Source organism: Leopardus geoffroyi, chromosome A3 (assembly GCF_018350155.1).
Source record: "Leopardus geoffroyi isolate Oge1 chromosome A3, O.geoffroyi_Oge1_pat1.0, whole genome shotgun sequence".
NCBI classification, from domain to species: Eukaryota; Metazoa; Chordata; class Mammalia; order Carnivora; family Felidae; genus Leopardus; species Leopardus geoffroyi.
In genome coordinates this window covers 1,918,566-1,941,806 of record NC_059336.1, presented here as the reverse complement: position 1 = coordinate 1,941,806, position 23,241 = coordinate 1,918,566, and the positions used below count along the sequence as shown (strand labels likewise).

The 23,241-nt window shown below is 59.8% G+C and overlaps 1 protein-coding gene across 2 annotated transcripts in view; it reads left to right on the top strand.

Annotated features, from left to right (window-relative positions):
- CDH4 (cadherin 4) overlaps positions 1–23,241 on the top strand; it is a 542,698-nt gene that overhangs the window by 470,394 nt on the left and 49,063 nt on the right. For both annotated transcript variants that reach the window (XR_006702995.1, XM_045444030.1), the window contains exons 5-7: positions 4,609–4,764; positions 12,143–12,287; positions 22,466–22,638. Coding sequence is in view for 1 of the 2 variants with exons in the window: in XM_045444030.1 (XP_045299986.1) it covers positions 4,609–4,764; positions 12,143–12,287; positions 22,466–22,638 (474 nt within the window). In the remaining variant the exon portion in view is untranslated. The remainder of the gene's footprint in view (positions 1–4,608; positions 4,765–12,142; positions 12,288–22,465; positions 22,639–23,241) is intronic.

Sequence of the window (23,241 nt, the reverse complement as noted above, 5' to 3'; positions counted from 1 at the left end):
TGTGTCTGTGGCTCCCGTCCCCAGGCCGTGTGTCCGTGGTTCCCGTCCCCAGGCTGTGTGTCCGTGGCTCCCATCCCCAGGCCGTGTGTCCGTGGTTCCCGTCCCCAGGCCGAGTGTCCGTGGTTCCCATCCCCAGGTGGTGTGTCTGTGGCTCCCGTCCCCAGGCCGTGTGTCCGTGGCTCCTGTCCCCAGGCCGAGTGTCCTTGGTTCCCGTCCCCAGGTGGTGTGTCCGTGGCTCCTGTCCCCAGGCCGAGTGTCCGTGGCTCCCGTCCCCAGGCCATGTGTCCATGGTTCCTGTGTTCACCCACAGCTGCACATGCCATCCCTGCAGACATAGCCTGTGGTGCTTGTGCTCCTGGGGCCCAGAAAAGGGAGCTGAGCATGTTAGTGCTCACGCGGGAGAGAGAAGGGAGGACAGGCGGGCATTCACACAGACAGGACAGCAGACGGAGAAAGCCTAAGGTGACCCTGAGCAAACCAAGAAGCCCCAGTGGTCAGAGCTGGGGCCCCGCTGCGGCCACAGGGGAGCTACAAATGTGTCCGGTGAAACCCTTCTCTTACCTCTGGGCTCTGCTGGGAGTCAAGGGTTTGAAAGAAAATTGCCTCTCTTGGCCGGCTGCAGCCACGGCCGCGTGTCCACCCGCCTCCTGCGTCCCGATGGTCCCGGGCCGGGCGGAGGGCGAGCGGCGGCCGCTGCACCTCAGCAGTCCCAGGAGGTAACAAAAACGAGGGTGTGTAGTCTGTTTGCTGGGAAGGTCTCCGGGCTTAATACCTGGCGAGGAGGAACACCCAGAAGGCGCCACAGAATTATTTGCGTCCTCGCAGAAGAACTTGGTCCTCAGAACCTGAGAGCAGCTTGCAAGTGTCAGGGCAGGAGGTCCCGGGGACACCTCATAGCGGGCAAGGAAACCCTGAGGACACGGAACCCGCACCTTCCAGGACACTGGGTGCAAAAGGGGAGGGGAGATCCAGCCGCGTGTGCGCGTGTGTGCGCGAGCGTGCGTGGTGCGTGTGGAGAAACTACACAAGGCGGTGGAGTTCAAACCTGTCCCTGAGCTCTTCCCCTGGGGCCTCTCAAGGACCCTGTTCCTTCCCTGCCAGTCGTTACCACGCTTTTTAATTGTGGACTAAGAGCGTGTCACTTTTTCAGGTGTGTCTGATTCCCCGGGCACGCGAGCCACGTGAGGGCAGGGCAGGGTCCGCCCAGAGCAGGGCCCGGCCCACGGCACGTGGAGGTGTTGGAGTGACGCGGGGCGGGAGCGGGGGACCAGCCTGAAGCTGAAGGTCCTCTCTCCTTGCTGGGGTGTCTTCCTCTCCTGGGGTGAGGCTTTCTCTGCTGGAGTCTGGACGTGATTCTCTCCGGTTCGATGCTTTGGGAATAAACCTCCGAGGTGTTTGCGACTCAAACCCACACATGGTGACTTCTCTCCGGTTTCAAGTTCATTTGAGATTAGGCAAATACCTCCTCCTTGGGGAAGATTCTGCCAGAATCCTTCATTTCATCCGGCCTTTCCTAAGGACGCGAGCCGGCCTTCCACGCACAAGTCCCTGGGTGAAAACAATCGCCCGGCACCATAAGTTATTTTAATGTAGACGTCACTTTAAACTAACCTTTTACCATCTGTTCTGTCCTTTAATAACAAATGCAAAAGAGCCTAATTCTCCGTGGCGTCGTAAAAGTGAGGTGGTGATAGAAACGCCTGTCTGTGTTCTTTATTCATGGCCCTATCGTATGCTGCCGTGATGTTTTCCTCATTTTCCAGACACAAATCAAGGGGAAACTGCTCTCCCCTGATCTGGTGAATTCATTTGTACAGTATTTCTTCTTAATGTGGTAAACTGTGCGGAGCATCCCCGAGCCAGCACTGAGTCCCGGGCGCCCACACAGAGCAGCAGCTGGGGAATTAAGCAAAGGCACCCAGTGGTCAAACTGTAATGAGATTCCTTTGCAAAAAATAAAACCTCTTTAAATATGTGGTGGGTTCTTTTCAGTGGTTTTATAATTAAATTTCCCCATGAAGGATGGGCAGTCTGGCCCAGAGAACGCGGCAGAAGCGTGCCAGGCCGTCCGCTGTGCTCGCCGGCCGGCTGCCGGAGCCCCCGCCTCTGGAGGACTGCCTGGCCCGAACCCAGCGACCCCTCGATCCAGCGCAGCTCGGCCGCTTCTCTGGGGCCCTCTGTGTGCTCAAGTGCCGAACTCTCCGAACTTTCTAGAACTTTCCGGGCTCCCAGAAGACAGAGCTTGTGCTTCATAAGCAGCCAGCCTGGGGCTTTCTACATTAATCACACAGTTCCCCAATGGGGTCTGATCTGTTCTAACGGGTTCCCCACACGCAGACAAACAGCGCAGGTGCAGATGGCCAGAGGGGTCTTCCTCTCTGGGACCCAGACTGGCAACTGCCGCCCCATTTCCCTGGCGACCGCACCTTGGCGCAAACTCCCTCGGGGGAGAAGAGGTGGCTCACGGCCACGGAGGGCCAGGGCCGCTGTCCTGTGAAAGGAGCCCTGGGGAAGGAGCCAGGTGGCCAGGAAGGCGCCCGTCCTCTGTCCTCTGTCCTCCGTACAGGCTCATCTCCCTGGACGTGGCTGTGCGCTGGGCTGCTCACACACGGCTGTCCTGGCTGAAGGACGTTACTCGGTGGGCAGCAGAGGGCCCATGATGACCACAGGGTACACACGTGTCCTGGGGCGCCCAGCGCTGTGAGCGATTGCAGGCCCGGGACCCAATGTGTTCATCCCTGGAGGGAGGCAGGGGTGGCTGTGGCCAAGATGAGCACAGCAGAGCTCCGACACCCCCACGGCCCAAGGGACGGCACAGGGTGACATGCGTCCCCAGCCCTGGCCCCGGCCGTTCTTTCCGTGGCCTGGCCTGAGCCCTGCCGGGTGTGTGCTGCTCAGGGCAGAGCCAGGAGGTGGGAGATGGAAACAAAGACAGTCCTCGTAGACTGAGGGGAGGAGTGGGGGGTGGGGGTGGGATAGGGGTTGGGGGGGGAGGGGAGGGCAGGGTGGGAGAGAGATATGTGGAGAGGAGAGGGGTGGGGAGAGGTATGTGGAGGGGGAAGGAGCGGGGTGTCGGGGAGGGGTTTGTGGAGGGGGGAGGGGCTGGGGAGGCGAGAGTTATGGGGTTGGAAGAGGAGTTGTGGAGGAGGGGGGAGGGTACAGGGTGGAGGACAGGAGTATTTGGGGCGGGGGGCACATTCCCAAACAACCACCCGAGAAATCTACTTAACATCTGTCGCTACCTGGTACAAAAACGACTCTTGTCGTGAGGACTTGGAGACATAGCAGCTGGCACATGGGCAGGAGAGGACCGTTAACTACCGCCCCATCCTGTGACTGCCTTATTCTAGACCAGGAAGCGTGCACCCTGGACGCCTTCGCTCATGCCGCCCGCCCTACGCCCCCACCTCTGGCAGCTACCTGCCTGTCCTCTGTGTCCATGAGCTCAGGGGTTGTTTTTTTTTTCTGCATTGAATTTTATTTGCAGTCTTGCAATAAAGCCGACCCTGCTCTGTAGAATTGGAGGTTTCCATCGCATCCGTTTCGTTATAAAATGTTGTTATGATCCCTGAGCTTTGATTTACAGGGAAAAAACTGCATTTTGTAAAGGTATACTGGGGACCCGTGAACGATGAAGGGTTATTGGAGCACCCACCCCCAGCACCGCCTGGAATCCACATATAACTTCTGACCTCCAAAAACTTAACTACTCATAGCCTACCGTCCACCAGCAGCCTTACCAACAACATAAACACTCCATTAACACATATTTTCTATGTTGAGCGCATTATGTGCCGTGTGCTTACAATAAAGTAAGCCAGAGAAAAGACAACGTTATTAGGAAAACCATAGGAACAGAAAATACGTCTACGGTCCTGTACTGTATTTATCCCAAAGAATTCCCTATATAAATGGACCAGCGCGTTCAACCCCGTGGTCAAGAGTCAACGGTATTCAAAGTTGAATTCCAATCTGTTACTTTGACCTTATCAATTATACCTTTTCAGTCTCGGGGCTCAGAGAAACCAGTTACCTTCCAGCCGGCACCCCCGTTCCCGTCAGGTGCCCCTTACCATTACAAGAGCTTTTGCTTCCTCTAAATGAAAGAGTTCACAGTTCTCCGTGAAAATACTTTTACGTTCACATGTAGCCTGTAGCCATCGTGACAACAGTCCTCAGTGTGAAATCTGTGTCTACCTCCCGGTTGCGGGTCTTCCCTGCCCCGACCCATCCTCACAGCCTCCCACCTTCGGGGACCGGACCCTGTTCTCTGGTGCCCCCGTCAAAGGCGCAAGATATTGGGACACGGACGAACACGTAGCGGGTGTGTGTGCTGTGTCCTAGCCTTTCTCCCCTCTGGACTCTGTAGCGGCTGCTCCGTGGTCTCGTCTTTCCCCGTCCCCTGCTGGGCCACCGGATGTGTGGTTGGTGGCTCTCCATGACCCCCTCATCACTGGCCGCCCTCCCAGTTCCCAGAGCGGATACCTGATGTTCCCCAAGTTGGCCAAGTGCAAGCAAATCAGGGGTGGGATGAGTGGACGTTTAAGAAGCGTGGCCCCTGCCCCCCGCCGCAGGCTGACTCTCCTCTGCTTTTGCTCCTGTTTCCAGATCCGGTCCGACAAAGACAACGACATCCCCATCCGGTACAGCATCACGGGGGTGGGTGCCGACCAGCCCCCCATGGAGGTCTTCAGCATCGACTCCATGTCTGGGCGCATGTATGTCACTAGGCCCATGGACCGGGAGGAGCGAGCCTCCTACCACGTGAGTACCTCGGGCCCTGGGTTCCTAACTTGGGAAGGAGACTGTCAGCCTGAGCCTGTGCTGGGATTGCCCGCAGGGCTGAGTAAAGCCCACGGCGCTGGGCACCACCCTGGGGCTTCTCATTCAGTGGGCCCGGGATGGACACCTCTGCCACATTCTCGGGGGAAGACAGGAAGGTCTGGGACCACCTTGGAAGGGCCCCTGGTCTAGAAGCTCTGGATCCACGTGTGCTCCCAGGAGCTCATTAGTTCTGGTGGAGGGAGGGGACACGTGGCTGCTGGGCACCGTGGGGCCCTTCTTCTGGAGTGCCTGTGTGAGCAGTTCCATCCCGTCCAGCCCTAGAATGACACACCTGCTTCTCTGAGAGCCGGCAGCGGGTCCGGGACGAGTGCTGTGCTGGTGCCACCTCGGAGCGGGGCACGCAGAGGGGAAACGGACGTGACCACAAACGTTGCAGGGCTCGGGCTTCTGGGGGCTGTTGGCTCCTCTCCCGCTTGGCCTCCCTGATGTGGTAGCTCAGGGGAGGGACCCCGGAGCTCAGGTGAAAGCAGCAGCGTCTCGTGGCCTCCACCCTAACGGCCAGTCCCCCGTCCGGACCCCCTCCTCATCTGCGAGATGCAGGTTTGCACCAGCTGGAGGCAGGGTGAGCTGGAGGCAGAGGTGAGGACCCCGGGCCCCTCACCAGGTGGGAGGATGCAGGGTTCACATGTGCGAAGCCCGGAGAACAGAGCCCCGCGCACGATACGGCCGGTGTGCACATTGTAGTTGTCATCACGATGTCTGAATGTCCAGGTCCTCGCTCGTAACTTGGAAATGAAGACCGTCGTTGGAGAGCATCGTATTCTCAGCCTTTTGCCCTGATGTGGACGTAATCGGCCCAGATTTCACTTGGCTTCAGCCCCCAGTGCCGAATATGGCCAAACACCACTGCCACTCTCTGGTTATCTGCTTGGGGCCCACTGTCCACCTCCTGGCACTAGCAGAAAGGCTCCACGTGGCAAAGAGCCATCAAGCTATCCACACCACATCGCCAGGCCCGAGAACAGAGCCTGGCCCTCAGGGGATGCACAGGAACCACTTGCAGAGAGAAGGAATTGGTGGGAGAGGTTAACTCTGTCGTTGACAATGGTTGCCTCCCCCGAGGGACCCCTGATGCCCCATGAGAAGTAGGGTGCGAGGCTGACTGGACCTGGGGAAGCCGGGTTGGGAGGTTGGTCCATCCTCCTTAGCCACGGTCTCAGACTGGCTGCCCAAGTCCCAGGTGGGTTCAGCTTCACAGAGCTAGTCGACATGGAAGAGAAGGTTCCTCTCTACTCATGGGTCTTCGCCCATGAGTAGAGACAGGTGTGGAATCAAACTCAGGCTCCCAGCTCTAGAAATCCCTAGTTCACTAGACCCAGACATCCCTCTTCAGAGAAGCTTCCAAGAGAAACCTTGGCTCATACTTCCAGACTCTTCCCTTTGGGTATACCACTTCATCTCCCATCCATCCATCCATCCATCCATCCATCCGTCCGTCCGTCCATCTTTTCATCTATCCACTGATCCATCCATCCATCCACACATCTGCCCATCCACCCATCCATCCAGCCATCCATCCATCTACTCATCCATCCATCTACACACCCACTCAGCCACCCAACCATCCACTGATACATCCATCCATCCATCCATCCATCCATCCATATATACATACGTTCCATCCATCCATCTACCCATCCAGGGAACAGTTCTCAAGTGCCTAGTACATGTTAGGCCTTGTGGTTGACAGTGGGCCTACAGTGATAACATGAACAAACATGGCCCCGGTCAGGGGGAGCTTATACCACTGGGATTAAAAGGCATCAAAGCCTTTTGGCCTGAAACCCCTAAGAAAGACCACGTGCCCAGATTCTTCAGCAATCAGACCACAGGTCTTGACGGAGTGGGTGTGTCCTGCCTGGAGATGCCACTGGGAATGGGCATCCGGCTGTCATCCTGACTGCCCCTCGGACGGTGGGGGCCAGGGTCAGGGCGAAGAAGCAGGTACAAGGAAAATCACTACATCTTTTCTGAGCCAGACCGGTCATTCCGTTCCCGGGGCTAGGGAACATGGAGGGAGAAACACAGACTTGAAAACCCTGAAGCAGGTGGCCGCTGACACTCGGGCCCATTTTGCTGCTGGCGTCTAGGCAGGCCGTTTCAGGGGTGCCTTCCCCCGGGAGGGGCTTGCAGGGGGCTTCCCCAAGGCCCTGGTAAAATAAGGCGTGGTTGTTCCCACACCCAACACTCAGCGGGGGCCGGACGCTGGGGATGCGCCACCCCTCCTCCCTGCCCCCCTCCCACCTCCCTTGTGGTCTGCCCACCCTCCAGAGGCACGTGCCCCTTCTGAATGCGCTGTTCCAGGCGTCTGTGCCCCCGAGTCTAAAGGGATGTGCAGCCAGTGGTCGGGGACCGGTGAGCGTTCCCAGTGAGTGAGAAGAGAAGGCAGGGGGTGGCTGCTGGCTCGCTACGTCGCCCACCTGGTCAGGTGTCCCTCTGCCCTGCGGCCCTCGTCCCTGATTGGCCAATGACATCCAGAGCCTCGGCCGACATGGGAGAGCTTTGTCTCCAAACAGCCCCACAAAGAGGCCACGTGCTGGTGATCATGCTGACCTCCTTCAAGATTAGACAGATTGGTCTTTCATTATCACGGTTGCTTAGAGAAAGCCCCTCCCCCGGGCCTGAGGTGCCAGACCCTTCTCTTGAGGCCTGACGGTAGGGTTGGCCCCAGGCGACCCCTCTCCTGACCGTAGGGCTGGCACCACGTGGCTCTTCAGTGTCCCCTGAAACGTCACTCCTCTCTCTGTACTGCAGCCATCGGCCGCGGTTGCTTCGTGGTTTGGGGAGGGGGAGCTCCCGGTGGGGCACCTCTCCTGCCTTCGTTGGGGCTCCAGCGACCCCTGCTGTCCCCAGTGCAGGTGTCTTCTCTGGCTGTTTCTTACGGACCGTCCAGACCGCTGAAAGAAAGCCTTTGTCATAGGCCCTGGACCGGCTGCCCCCCACGGCTGCTCTGTGACCACAGCCCTGGCTGGCCTGGTGGGGAGGGGCCGCCCCGGGCAAGGTCCTGCTCAGCTCTGACATCCAGGATGGCCACACATTCCGGGTCCCAGTGCAGAACGAAATGGGGGACCCTCATCTGGACTAAGGATTTCAAGATAGTGATGGCAGGGCGTTCAGCCACACGCGGGCCCTCCTGAGCTCGGGGCCCGTAGGCTGCGTGGTCTCAGGCCACGGAGCCCACCCGGCGTGGCCAGCCTCCAGGCTTGGGGTCCTGTCTGAGGTGGGATCGACGGCGAGGCCATTTCACGGAGACTGAGGCTTGTGAGGGGTGGGTCTCACAGCCCGTCGTTGTCTGGGCCTCCCAAGCCCTGTCAGCCCCAGTGCAAGCTGCCCCCAGAGCCCCTGCGTGTTGACCTCTGTTTCTCCCACGGCCGAGTGTTGCCAGCACCTTAGCCCACGCGGACACCCCAGGCTGGGCCCTGGGATGGCGGGATCTGGGAAAGGAGGTGGACCGACGACGGCCTGGGACCTCCTCTCGAGTTCTTGGTGCACCGCTCGCTACACGGCAGGTCCTCAGCGCCAACCGACACTTGGCCAGCACGGGCGCTCACGCAGCCATGCCGCCCGAGACGCATCCCCTTCACGCGCCCGTGGGCTCCCCCCACGGGCTGCACGGGCCGTCCACACACATCTGTGGCCCGACTCGAGATGGAGAGTCAGCCCCCCTCACGTGCCGACAACGCAGCTAGACCCAGAGACAGAGCAAGAGGGAGAAACAGAGACACAGAAATAGAGAGACAAGGGGGAGAGGGAGAGACGGGGGGGGGGGGGCGCGACCTGCCAGCAGCAGAGCCCCAGCCCCGCAGATGCAAACATGGGCACAGCTCGCGTCTCTCTCAGATTCTCACCACGGCGCGGCCGGCAGGTACAGTGGGCGGGGCTTGGGGACGGTGCCGGGGGCTGTCCGCCAAGCCCGCTCCAGAGGACGCAGGCCCCAGCGCCTGCTGACTGCACAGCCGCTCCTGGGAGAACGCACGCCGTGCGGGAAGGCTCTCCCTTGCATTTTATCTTAATTACTTTGGAAACCTTGAGCTCAAAATGAAGACCTGCTCTTGGTGTTTCCAGTTCACTGTTTCTCCCCTGCAGCTCACACCAAAGTCAGCCCTGGAATTCTGGGCTCCCCGGGAAGGGCCCCGGTTCAGCCCTCCTGCTGCTGCCCCAGTGGCTGGTGCCACTGCCTGTGGCCACGGGGCAGGGCCCCCGGGATGGCTGCTGGGCGAGAGGAAGCGGAGATGCCCCCGAGGGCCCCTGGTCCTTTCCAAGGACACCTGCAGGCAGGCCACACCCCCTGCTCACCCAAGCCGGCCGAGAGGAGCCGGCAACTCGGGGGACACCATCCACCTGTCCCCACACACTCGGCTCGGTGTCCGGGTCTCTGGGTGACTCACTCGCCTCCAGACACTTTGCCCATATTCTCTTCCGTCTCCTGCCACGGCCCTGACGTCCCGTCTTGGGAGACGGAGAAATGATTGTTTCCCGCTCGTCATCAACTAGGAAATGTGCCCCACGGGGCTGCTGACTTCAGTCTCCTTAGACCCCATCTCACAAGTGGGCAATGTGGGCCCTTGCCCTGGGGCTCCCAGGGCCACCCCTGGCAGCCACCTCCAGCAGTGTCAGCCCTGCCCCCTGCGGGTGACAAGTCGGCCGGAGACAACGGGACCCGGACCGGAGGGTGGCCAGATCCATTTGCCAAATTCTGGACTGAACCCTCACGTCCCGTTTTTCAACTCTGTCCCACCGCGTGAAACCCTCTGCTGTCCCCACCAAGGTCAGGGTCCTGGCGGCCCTCACGCCCCCATAAGACTCCAGCACGAGCCCCTCCCGGCACTCCTACCTTACGGGGTGCCCCCCAGCGCGAGCACAAACTCGGTGGCTTCAAATAACACCCGCTTCCTGGCTCACACTCTGGAGGTCAGAAGTCGGCAGCTGTGCCCCAGGGTCTCACCAGGTGGAGGTCGAGGTGAAGCCGGCCTACAAGTGTCTGCTTCCTGCCCGTTCAGGCCGTGCCGGGCCCAGGTCCCCACTTCCTTCTGGCTGGCAGCTGGGGCCCCTCTCGCCCCCTAAAGGCACCTGCATCCCTCGGCGCGTGGCCCCCTCCGCTTTCAAGCTGTGCACGGAATCCGCCCGCTGTCTAGCGTCCGGCTCCCTTGAGGCCACCGGCTGGGGAAGCACCGTGATCCCAGAGCCACGAGGCCACCACGTCCCGCCCAGACGGCGTCCCTGCGTAGCGGTCAGCCGTGCCACAAAACGTCGCCCCGTCGGGGGGCGACCCGCCATCGCTCCCTCATCTGGGGATCCACACGCCCCATCCCCGGGCACCTTCGGCCACACCTCCCACCTGAGAGCCGGCTGATCATCCGTGGCCACGGGTCACTGACACGAGCATTCAAACGCACGAAACGAAGAGGGGTCGTGTTTGCTTTGCAAGATGGTTCTCCAGAAGATTCTTTCAAGGGCTCCGCACGAAAGACCCACTGCTGAGTCCCGCCGCCACGGCCATCTTCCTGAGCCTCGCTTTCCCCGTCCGTAAACTAGCGGTCGGGACCAGGTGGTCTCTCGGGTTCTTGTGAAACCCGAGGCGTGAGTGACCCGTGTGGGGCTCCTGGGGCCCTGCCCAGCCCCGAGCAGGCACGTGGCCAGTGCCACCCCAACGCCTACCCGCAGGTGGCTTCAGGGCCCACGTGGGGTGCTCCGCGGTCCGTGCTCCAGCGGGAGACGCAGCGCGAGCCCTGGAGAGGCAGCAGGCGCCCATCGTATCGACCGCTCTTGTCCCGTCCCCTCTGGGGCCCGAGACCAAGCTCACAAGTTGGCGTCCCCCTGTCCGCCTCCCATGGCGAGACGAGACACACGTCCTGCACACAACATCGCTGGAGCGGGACGTTCCCTTCACGCGAGACGAGACGCTTGGGGTTGCAGGTCGCTGAAGGCGCGGACAGCTTCCCTGTCTCCGCAGGAGGACGGGCCCCCCCGAGCGGTGAGGGGGCCTCGGACACCCCCGCAGAAGCTAGCGATGCGACGGACATTTGGGGGGCGGGATGGGGGGAGACCAGGAGGACCCCGGGCCTCACAGCCAGGGGCCGCTTCTGCTACAGGGCCGCGCCAAAGCGGGCACCGCCACTTCCGTTGGGAGATGCCAGCATTAACCGGAGCTCAGGAGTACCTTGTCCAGAGGCTTCCTGACCCTTGACCCCGTGCGCTGCTCAGGGCCGCGTTTGACGAGGCGGAGGGTCACCTGGCCGCCGCCCAGAGCTTCTGCAGCAGGATGGGCCGGCCGGGGGCTAACACGGCGAGGGGGCTTCACGTCCCTTAACCAGGGTGCTGGGGACTCACATCCGCCCCAGAGGCTGCAGCCACCGCCCGGCTCCTTAAACACTTCAAGGGTGAAATTCCACTCGGGGCCGTCGCGATGAACCGAGCCTCCGTGGGGCAGGTGTGGAACACACACGGCCTCCTCCTTCCCAGAAGCTGGCGCGGGGCCCCAAGGAGGCCGTGGAGAGGATCGTGTGCCCCCTGCCCAGCTCGGGGACACCCCCCCACACTCCAACAGGCTTCCAGCACGGCTCTTCTCACGCCCTTGGCCTGGTGCCGTCCTGTTGCAAAGATGGTGGGGTCCGACGTGTCCAGCTTGCAGGGTGATGCGGTTTCCACAGGGACACGTGGGACAGTCACAGCCTTGGTGAAGAGAGACCTTGGGCAGACCCGGTTCTCCCCCACATCCCAGGCCCGACACGGCCCCTCTCCAGCCCCCTCGGCTGGCCTCAGCCACTCTGGGACCCCCATGGGGACCTCCACCCTTGCTCTCCTCTCCATCTCCTTCGTCAGGCCTCAGCTCCAACGTCACCTCCTCTGGGAGGCCTGCCCGGCCTCCTCCCAACCCCAGCCGGCCGCTACCATACACCCAAGTTACCTGTCTTCTCTTCCTTCTTGACGTCCCTCTCCCTTCCAGATGAGAAGCCCCAGGGCTGGGCCACGTCTGTTCCACTGGGCAATAGCCAGTGCCTGGTGCACAGAGGCCTGTGACAGATACTGGCTGAGTGAATAAATTAATGAGTGAACGGTGAATGAATGAATGAACTCATCCAAAAACTAAGGGTTGCTGACAACCCTTCCCCGTTTCCACGGAGGCGAGAGCCGAGGCTCAGAGAAGTTTCATGACGTGTCCCAATCTCACGCCCCTGCCAAGACCCTCCCTTGAGGGGCCCAGGCCCTCCCATCACCCCCAGCCTGCTGCCAAGGGCCTGCGGGAACCTGCTCCCGGCCGTTCCCCACGGCTCACGGTGTCTGTGTTGCTTTCCAGCTCAGAGCCCACGCCGTGGACATGAACGGCAACAAGGTGGAGAACCCCATCGACCTGTACATCTACGTCATCGACATGAATGACAACCGTCCCGAGTTCGTCAACCAGGTCTACAATGGCTCTGTGGACGAAGGCTCCAAGCCAGGTGAGCCCCCAGCCCCTGACGACCGGCGGGCCAGCAGGAGCCAGCGGGCAAGGAGGCCCCGCGCTCCGGGGAGGCCGTGCGGCCCCCACGGGACCCTTCTGCCGATGCGTTCATTTACCACCTCCTGCGTGTCCCACGGTGCATTTGGGAGCGGTCCGGAGAGGGGTGCAGACAAGACAGGCTACCACAGGTGAATATGGCCACTGCAGTGATGATAAGTCTCAGAAGGAAGCCATGGGGCGCTGAGAGTCTTGGAGGTGGCTGCAGATCAGGGAGGGCCCCTCTGTGGAGGTGACTTATAGGCTGGGTCCGCGGTCTGTGTGTGGGCGAAGGGGGCCTGGGGAGGGAAAAGGCACGGGCAAAGGTCCCGGGGCAGGAGGCGAGCTCAGAGAGGAGACCTGCCATTCGAGGTCTCCCACGCCACACTTTGCATTTTATTCCAAGCCCCGTGGGAAACCCAGGAGAAGGCCAGACGCCCCCAGCCCCGAGAGGTGAGCCTGCGTGCCCGAGGCCCAGCACCCCTCAGAGTTGACCCAAGAGCCAGTCTTCCCACAGACTTCAGTTTGGCGTAAATGATGTTGACTTCATCATGGGCCGGGCCCCTGGCGAAGCACGTGATGTGTCTCTGGATCCGCGTCCCCCAAGAAGCGGGCGCCCTCCCTCTCCCCTTTAGCAAAGACACGGCTCAGGGTCCGAGGAGGTGAAGCGAGCAGCCCTCCTGAGCATAGCGGGCCAGAATCCCCAGCCGACTCCGGAACCTTGCCGGGGGACCAGTGGCATCGCTGGGAACACGCTGGCAATGCAGAACCTCTCAGCACTCACCCCTGATTCAGGCTCTGGAGGTGGGGCCTGGAGTCTGGGCACGATGCCCCGCCCCCCGGTGGTTTGTGCGCAGGCCCAAGTTTGAGAGGCAGGGCCCTAAACCGCTACCTCCTCCGAGGATGGGGTGTCGTCCCCGGGACACCTGCCTGCGGGGTCGGGGCGGGTGGAGCTGAGCCGGGAGTAGCCATGAAAACACAGGACGCCCAGCTGCATGTGAGGGTAGCCATTGTCACGCGTGTGCCCCACGCAACGTCGGAACATGCTTCCAGGGCCAGAGGCCGCCTTGCCGATCTGAACTTCAGCGTGACTGGCGTCTGTAAGTTAGTGGGCGACGCCCCGTCCCTGGAGGGCTTCCGGGCCCTTCCGGGGCCCCTGGCCCTGGGCAAGCGGAAGCCCGGGCACAAGGAGCCCCGAGCGGAGGCGGCCTCCTGGGAGGGGCCGGTGGCATGCCACCACGGGGCGGCGAGGGCGAGCATTTATCATCCCTTTCCCGCCCGAGGACGTTGTCATAGCTCCGTCTCCCGGGGCTGCTGTTTCCACAAGGCGAATGCCATTTTCGATTGATTGTCTCAGAACCTCAAGACGCAGGCCAGCCTGGTGTCAGTGAAGGGGACGGGGTGTGACGTCATTTCTGCCGGCACCCGGGGAGGCTCCTCCCCTGGAGAGTCAGGGGACAGTCCCTGGAGAGGCAGAGGAAGGCGGCCGACGGGCACATCAGCTCCAAGCAGCCAGAGAGACCGGACGAAAGCCGCCAGCCACCAGCTCCTTATGCAGCCGGAGGCAGGGGGCTGGGTGCCGGGCTGGGGGGGCTTTCTCGTTACCACAGACACGGTGGGCCCCTCGCCCCAAGACCCAGAACGCTCTGTAAAGGCGCCCGGATATCACAGCTCAAACCTCCCGTCCTTCTTTTAAATCGATAGAGACAGTCTTCCCAAATGTGTGACCGGCTTTACTCATTAGGATAACAAACGAGCAATAAGCCTTTAAGCCTGGAGACTGGAGCAGCCCCTCCATCAGCCCAGCCCCACGTGGCCACGTGGCGTGCCAAGCGTGGCCAGGAAGACCGGAGGCCGGTGTGGGTCCCAAGACTGGTCCTCTTTGGCCACTCCCGTGCCTCTCAGTCTGTCTACACGAGGTGTTGACTGACTTTCAGAGTCCCTGGGGGACCCAGCATCTGTCCCTGACCGCAGAACAGCCATCAGAGGGGAGCGGGGACACCACGTCCCAGAGCAAAGCCCGGGGCGGAGCGGTGCCGCGATGCGAAGGACCAGCTTGACGCCCTCACGCGCCTGGTCAAGGGCAGGCTGACACCAAACAAAGCCGTGGCATCGCTGAGGCGGGCGGAACTTGGAAATGGCCTCTGCGATGCCTCCCCTTACGTCAGGGAATCACGGTAACAGGCAGGTTTCCCACGGTGCCTTTGTGGGGTAAGGAAAACCACCACTGGAAATTAGTCACGATTCTCTGCCGTGATGGGCTAATGAAGGGCTTCAGGTGTACGTGCCAGGGAAAACAAACGGAAGGATGTATGAAATATTGACTCAGCTAGGTAAAAACCTTTTAAGGTTTGGGTAGTTCACTTGGGGACGTTAGCAAGCTGACTCCGGACCAGGGTCCCAGCCGGGCCCCACGTTCACCCCGCGTTCTTTCCCCAGCCCCGGCGCCCCTCGATTCATGAAATGCTCCCTGGAATCACTGGGTCACACAGGCTGGGAGGGCGTGGAGGTCTCGGGATGGCCCGTCCTGCAGGCTGGAGCAGTGCTTATCGTGGTTTGGGGTCAAGAGGGGCCTCTGCTCTGATCACAGCTGTTAGATCTCTGGGTAGCCAAAGCCCACCTCAGAGGCCCCCCTGGAAAAGGGGATTCACCGGCTCATCTAACTGCAGAGTCCAGAGACGGGCAGCAGCCTCAGATGCCGAGATACTGTGTCCAGAGTGGGACCGGCCGGAGCCCTGCTGGCCACTGTCCGACTGTCCCCTCCCCGGTGCTCGCTCGCTCCCAGGGAGGCTCTCTCTTCCTGTGGACAAGCCACCCCAGCAGCTGCAGGCGTCTCTGAGCTTCGGGCGGCCCCGGGAGAGGGAGTCCAGCAGGAGCCCTAGCAGATCCCCATGCCCTGGCTGGGGTCGTGTGCCGGGCCTGAGGCAGCCGCCGCGGCCAGGGCGTGCACTGAGAGCGTGTTGCAGGCACAGACAGGGTCTGGCTCTGGAGCCCTCAAGTCATAGGGTCGGAGCAGGTGGCGGGCGTGAATCCCCGAAGGAAAAGCAGATGGTTTACGCAGCTGTAAGAATACAGAGACACCCACAAACCCTCCAGCCGTCTCCCCCAGGGGAACGGTTCACAGAACTGTCGTGCGAGATCACTCCAGGATGTTGACGCTTGTGCAGTGCACGGACCTCACGCACATGTCCGCAGGCTAACGTGTGCGTGTTTCCGTGCAGCTCTCCAAGACCTCCCCGCAACAGCCCTACGGGACAGGCACTTTCGTTTTCCCCACTTTTGAGATGAGGTGAATAAGGACACACAGCTAGTGCAGGCAGAGGCAAGATTTAAACCCAGGCAGTCTGACTCCTGAGCCACAGTGCTAACCATTGTACAAACTGCTTCCCCTCCCCAGGTCTCTGTCAGGAACGCATTTGGCCACAAGTCACAGAAAACCCAGCTTGGACCAGTGGGGGTTTGGGGGAGAGCTTGAAGCCATCCGTGCACACAGTATTTGCCTCCCCTTCTTGTTTCTTGCCACATGGTCACAAAATGGCTGCCGTGCCTCTAAGCATCACATCCGCTATCAGGCAAAAAGACGAGAAAGAAACAGGAGAAGGGCAGAATGTAGCGTGGGCAGTTTCCCCACCCACCCCCCTACCCCACCACCCCCCCGCTGAAAACACATGTTGTACGTGAGAGCGCCTTTCTCCAGGATAGGAAAATATAAACCCCACCCTCAAGGTGTCCATTGTCCAGTTGAGGAACCCCAAAATCTATATGCTATGTACGTGCTAACGAGTGGTAGGAGATGCTCACCTGGGCCGAGGCCTTCGGGAAAAGGAAGCATTTTCCTCCCTCGGGGCCTTTGCACATGCTGTGCCCTCAGCCTGGGTGTCCTGCCCCCAGTCGCTGTGACACTGGCCCCTTTTCCTCCCTCAGCTCACGTGGTGCTTCTTCAGCCCACAAGAGGGGGGCTTGTCGGCCCCCCGCTTTCCATTAATACTCCATTACTCATGGAGTTACTTACTTTGTTGCTGGCTTACAGCGCTGGGCAGAGATCCTATCTGTTCTCTTCACCGCTGTGCGCCCAGGTGAGGGCGGGACGCCGTGAACCCCAGCCCCAGCCCGACAGCCCCCCTACCCGGGAGCCCTGGAGGCTAACCAGGGCTCAGGACACGCCCCGGGGCCTCCTTCCTGGAGCTCGGAGCTGCTCGGCTGACAGTTCTTCGAGGCAGGCTTCGAGAACCTCACAAGAAAAGATGCCTCCGCGGTGATTATCTTTTAACTAAAAAAGGCTTTAATTGGAATTCCTGATTTCCCTAACCCCTCGTAACTGTGTGAAGGCCTGTATTATAAATTTTGAAATTAATGTCGCCTTAAAATATTAAATAGCAGAGAAATCTATATGCTGCCAATGAAGTCAAAGAAACCCTCATCTTGATAACGCAGAGTTTTTGCTTAAATAGATTATTCTATTAGTGGCCCGTTTATTTATTTATTTTATTTCTGTGCCGGCGGAGGGCTCCCTGAGATTAATGCCATGGACTAATGCACAGATGGTACCAGATACTTGAAAGTCATCTGAATATTAAGAATTTAAATCTTTAGCCTCAGTGATTTGAGCAGAAAGCCAATTATGGGGCTGAATTAGTTTTCAAATTAAACTTCAATTTAAGGCTTGTGAAATTAATCCTTTAAGGCGGACGGCCGCGTTTGTACACGAATTTCTTGCAAGAACCGACCCTCTGCTTTCTCCCCTTTCCCTGCCGGCGCGATCAGTAAGAGATGCTCCCCACCCCGGCAGCAGGCAGCGGCCCCGCGTAGATGAAAATACAATCCCGATGTTCTGTTTCATTCGCCAAGAAAAATGGAAGCCTTTCTACTGGGGAGAGAGGCCCAAGGAGGCGCCCAGAAAACCCTGGAAGGATGCTTCGTTTCTCGTCCTCTGGGCCCCGGGAACAAGGACGCACCGTCTCCCCGTGTTACCGTAGATGCTGCTGGTGTAAGCGCTTCCTTAGCGGAGGGCATGCCCAGGGCCGTGGCCTGTCCTTGGGGTAGCTGGGGCTCGTGGTTGTGCGTGGACTCAGACCCGCCTGGCTGGAGGCCGGCAGCCACAGCCTCCAGACGCATGGGGACAGCCCTGCTCACGCCCCAGGCACCGGCGCATGCCCTCGGGACCCCACGAGAGACGTCCAGCTTCCAGAAGAGGACCCCCAGGCTCCAAGAGGCTGAGTGAGGTTCAGAACCAGGCCCCGGGAGCAGCAGGGCCGGGGTCTGATCCGGATGCAGTCTGACCCTGAGCCCAGCTCGGCCTGAGGCCACAGGCGCTTGGTTGGAAAGGTCTCTCTTCTAGTGCCTTGTTACCCAGGGGTCAGCCCGACTGCCTGGCTTAACTGCCCGTCTCAGCCCCACCCCCGTCCCTGCACCGGATGGAATGGTGTCCCCCCAAACCGGGGTCACCCCGGAAGCTCGGAATGTGGCCTTCTTGGGAAACACGATCTTTGCAGACATAATTCATTAGGATGTGTCGGGGCTGGAGTCCCTTGTAAGAAGGGGAGATTAGGACTGAGGCACAGAGGAGGAGGCTACGTGACGGCAGGGGACAGCTTGGAGCCAAGCAATGCCAAGGGTGGCTGGCGGCCCCCAGAGCCAGCAGAGGCAGGAAGGACCCCCTCCGCTCCCGGCACCTTCAGAGGGGGCGCCGCCCTGCCGACACTTTGTTTTTGCACTTCTGGGGGATAATAAAGTTCTCTTGCTTCAAACCGTCCAGTTTGCCGGAGCACCGTCTCAGCCCCCCACCCCCCAGCACCTCGTCCGTGCCCGAGGAAAGGCCTCGAGCTGCCTGGCAGAGGTTTGCCAGACCACCCACCTTGCCAGAGCCTTGCAGGAGGGAGTGAGGTCATGGCCACTAGCCACTGCCTGTCGGGCTCACCCCTCCAAACCCCAGGACAGAAGGACATGGAGGAGGCCACAGGCCACAGCGTTCACTGCAGGCCTCGGGGAAAGCAAGCCGAGACCAAGGTAGGAGGGCAGGGTTTGGAAGGAGAAGCCCTCGTGTGTCGGGAGTACACGGTGGCACAGGGACCCAGCAGGTCAGAGCCTGCCCCCGGGTCAGCAGAGTCCCGGTGCCCAGCGGGTGGGCAAGCTCACCTGGGGTGGAGAACACACCCGGACAGGGAGGGAGGCCGCCTCCCCCAGAGGGCCCTCCAAGCTCTCGAAAAGGGATTCCTCCTGCCTCTTCCCACCTCCTGGACCCTGCTCAGCTCCGTGGCCCTGAAGGCCCTGGGTTTACCCCCATCTCCTCTGTTCCCCAGCGACCCTGCCCCTTTCCGACCTTTGGCAGGGTTCTCCGGTGACATGCGCCCGTCACCTGACTGTGCAGTGGTGACCACAGACCCAGCAGATTTTCAGAATCTCTCTTTTTTTGAGAGAAACCAAATTGTGATTTAGGTTTAAAAAAAAAAAGAAGTCCCATATTCTGTTTCTCGGCTGAGTATTTCTTTTTCTGTTTTGCTTTTCTTAGTAACATTTTATTTTCTGATAATCAACTCTTTGAAGGAAACTTGGAAGATAGAGAGAAACTCAGAAAGCAAAAATCAAATTACACGTGCGGTCCCGCACTCAGAGATTGCTGTCGAGAGCACTTGACATACACCCTCTGGCCTTCTCTCCTTCGCATAAACACGAGATTTTAAAGACCGGGGTCGTACTGAAGAGTTGAGAAACCTCATTCTTCTCCAGGGAGCCGTACGTGTATCATGAAAATTTCAGATATCATTAAATATTCTTCTACAACATTTTAATGGCTCTGAGCTAGTCCATCGTAGGAATGTTATTATAAGAACATCATGATTTATTTAACCAGCACCCCGCTGTCCTACAGCTAATATCATTTACGTATCGATTATGCTCTTTGCTTGTCTGCACCACTGGACGTGAGCTTCACGGGTCAGGGGTCTTTCCACTTGGACTATTACTGGAGATCGCTATAGAGCCACGTGCAACGTGCATCTAAGAGAGCGTCCGCGTGTCCCTGATGGGACTGCGGGCCTGGGGATGGCGGGGGGGGGAGGGGGGGTCCTGTGTCACTGGGGACACACCCTGGTCAGCCCTGAGTCAGAAGCAGGGGAAGCTGTCAGGTATTGATCAAGTCCCGGCCGTTCTGGGCTCTTTGCTGCTGGGCTCACGTGTGGCTTCCTGGATTGTCACCAGAGATAGAGGGTCTCACCTCCTCCAAGCGGGCCTGTAGAGACCTGTGCTTGCAGGGCTGGTCCCTGCAGGTGGCGGGTCATGTCCCCCACCGGGCTGGTCCCTGCGGGTGGCGGGTTAGAGCTCTATTTTCGTGTCTGGTCGGCTGGCATATGCTTGTGTGTTCAGTCTCGCAGAACCTCAGCACCATATCACAGCCAGGACTTGGGGGTCCATCCAGTCAAGGTATGGAGCACCGCATCCCTACGAGGGTCCTCATGTGGGGGATTTGATAGTCACACCCACCCCTGTGCATCAGGGATGTTGTCCCGTTTTGCTCACTAACGTGCAATGCCAAACACGGTGCTTGGCATGCAGTGGGTGTTCGGTAAGTCTCTGTCGAGGATTTTCACACTTGGCCATCGGGAGCCATGTCCGCACGGACAGCCGAGGGCACGGATCAATCATCTCTTGTACATCTGTGATTTTTCCCTTGGGACAAATTCCTACAAGTGGATTTCTTGACTGGACACGTTTTAAAGGCATTTGGATACATACAGACAGTGGAACTGCCTCCAGAAGCTGAGGCTGGAAGCTGAGGCCGTCTGCTCCCTGGAGAGAAGGGGACGCGGGAGTCCCAGGTCCTCTATATATCACTGCTATTCTGTATCATCGTTATATTTTTTTTTATGTTTACTTATTTTTGGAAGAAAGAGAGAGAGAGGGGGAGACACAGAATCCAAAACAGGCTCCAGGCTCAGAGCTGTTGGCACAGAGCCCAAGGCGGGGCTCAAACTCACAAACCGTGAGATTCTGAGCTGAAGTCGGACGCTTAACCCACTGAGCCACCCAGGCGTCCCTGTATCATCGTTACTTTTAAATAGTGTTTGCCTTTTTGGTGAAAAATGCCTTCCTTTCATTTCTTTAATCAGTAATAAAGTTGCTTTAAAAAAAAAAAAAAAAAGGAAGGGCAGAAAGGCTCTCGGTGGTGAAGATGTGAGATTCAGGCTCCTTGACCAGAGACTCTAAGCCAGGTGCTAGGCAGTCGTGTCGGGGACTGGGTCATGGGTGGGCTTTTCCTACCTTGAACCATCTGATATCTTCCAGAGAATATGCACTGGTTACCGGATGGGCTTTCCTTCTGCAATCAGAGAAGAATTGTCAGAAGCATATCATCTGTTTAAAGAGCAGGCTCCTGGGTTTAGCAAACATGCGGCTGCTGAATCTAACACGGTGTTATCACGAGCCCAAACTAAAGGGCAGCTCTTGCTACTGACAAGCCAGACCGAGTGCTCCACACCCAGCGGCTGCCGGGGCACAGCCAGAGGGCACGGACTGACCGGGCGGGTCCCAGACAGCGAGAGCCTTAGCAGCATCCGGCCCACACACACTCTGCCTCCAGAACTCTCTCTCACGAGGCACCAAATTTGACTCTGAGCCTGGGATTTTAAAGGTTTGGGAACGCCTTGGTCCCTGAAACTGATTCCCCGGGTCACCAGTCAGGGGCCGTGTTGGGAGCAGGGACCTCGTCAAGGAGCTCATGAGGAAACGGAGGCCCGGCTGACGGGGCTTCTGGGTGTAGAGCCCCTCTCTCCTTGCCCTTCCCCCCTCCTCCTTGCCCTTTCTCAGGCCTGGAGGCCTAGCTGCACAGCTTGAAACCCCAAACCGGGTTCAGCCCCAGCTTAAGACAACAACCTTGTCTTAAGGATCCTGTCAAAGAAGGTGCCCACACTCCCGGCACCCCTGCAGGGCCCTGGACCTGTTCCCAACCTGGGAGGGAGGAACTGAAGTCAACACATGCAGCTCAGGACAGGGGCCACTGGACCCAGGGCTCCAGTGGCAGGCATGAGGCTGGGGGTGGTGCTACTCAGAACTCAGCTGCACGTGACACAGACTCCAACTGAAATGGCACAAGAATGGAAATGCTTGAGCTCAGTGACACGAAAGTACTTCTAGTTAGGTTTTGCTATGAACCTTAAACTACTGTTCCTTAAAGTCTTGATGTCTAAAAAGTCAGGTACAGCTTGATCCAGGGGCTTCCTAGGGAGAAGTTGTCACGTGAGATGGCCCTGGCCTTCTGTGGCCACAAAGTGCCCATAGCCCCCAACCTCACTCACTGAGCCAGCAGCTCCAGGGTCAGGGACAACTTTTGGTTTCCCAGAAACCCCAGCAAAGGAAACTATTGCCTTTGGCTCTGATGGGTAAGGTGCCCATGGCTGAACCCATCACAGTGGCCAGGGGGCAGGATGCGCTGATCCAACCCGGGGAGGATGGACACCAAAAGGACCTGCAGTCACGAGGCAGGGTCGGGCCATCCCCCGCCAGCACTGAGACGAGGGGCCGCGGGGGCGGCTCCCCAACCGCTTGGATCTGAAACGCAGACAGCCGCGTGTCCCGCAGGCACCCCTGCACGTACACCCCACCTCCACCCCCGTGTGCACAGCCCCCTGCGGGGTCTCCCCTCGGCTCGCTTTCCCTGCGCCCCACAAGCGCTTTTCCATGCCTTCCGCAGACCGCCCAGACCCCGTTCCTTCTCTATGTGCCGCCAGGTCCCCGCCGTGCCCCCGTCCCCGCCACTCTGCGCCCCCACGTCCCGCTGCACCGCGCCCCGCGCCCCTGCGGAGGCTGAGAGCCAAGCGGGTGGAGAGCGCTGGGCTCGGAGCATGAGAAGCGTGGTCTCTGGGCCTCGGCCCTCCCGCAGCTGAGAAAGAAGGAAGGGCTGAGCCCTGAGCTCGAGCAGAAATCCTGCAGAGGGTCTCTGTGTGGAAGTGCAGGAGCAGGTTTCCTCCTAGAGCCATCTCCCGTGATTGGCCGGCTTCCGGCACGTGGCGGGGGTGGGGGATGGGCGGCTGCGGAGGCCTCCACGCGGATCTGCGATCAGCTGGTGATGTCTGCCCTGGGTGTGTGCGAGGACGCAGCCGCACGTGTCGCCAGTAATTTCCACCTGAGATGCTTTCTCTGTCGCAGGCACTTACGTGATGACGGTCACGGCCAATGACGCTGACGACAGCACCACGGCCAACGGGATGGTGCGGTACCGGATCGTGACCCAGACCCCACAAAGCCCATCCCAGAACATGTTCACCATCAACAGCGAGACGGGGGACATTGTGACGGTGGCAGCTGGCCTGGACCGAGAGGTGAGGTGGGCGTCGCGGGGCCGGGGAGCCCGTGTGGGAGAGGCCGCCGTGGCCCAGGTCGTGTCCCCAGAAGACTCATCTCCTACTGTGCCTGGTGGGGGGGTGGGAGGACCGGGGTCTCCACAAAGCAGTCCCAGTAGATCGCGGAGCTGGCCCCACGTGTGGTTTCCAGAACAGGCCCAGCTGGATGTGTGGGGCCGAGGGGCCCAGGCTCCGAAAAGCGGGGGCGAACCTCTGTGGGTCTCAGGATGCCGCACAGCGGGTCCCCGGGTCTGGGGACTGGCACGTACACACCTGGAACTCCCTCCCGCGTCTGACCCTGGCGTCCAGGTGGCAGGCCATCCGCTGTACCCCGCGATGAAGTGAGGCACACAGAGGGGGCGGCACCCTTCGCGCGGGCCAGGCACAATCAGAGCCGATGCTGGGTACTTCTCACCTTCCCCGCCCCTCCCGGGACCCCGCGAGGCTGGCACCCAGACTCCCTCACCCCATTGTGTGGACCCCACCCAGGGCCGGACCCCGGAGGGAGGCCACCTCCGGACAGGGTGGGAAAAGGAGCCTTTGCTGCTGCCGCCGGAGAGGCATTTTCCCACCACACTCGGG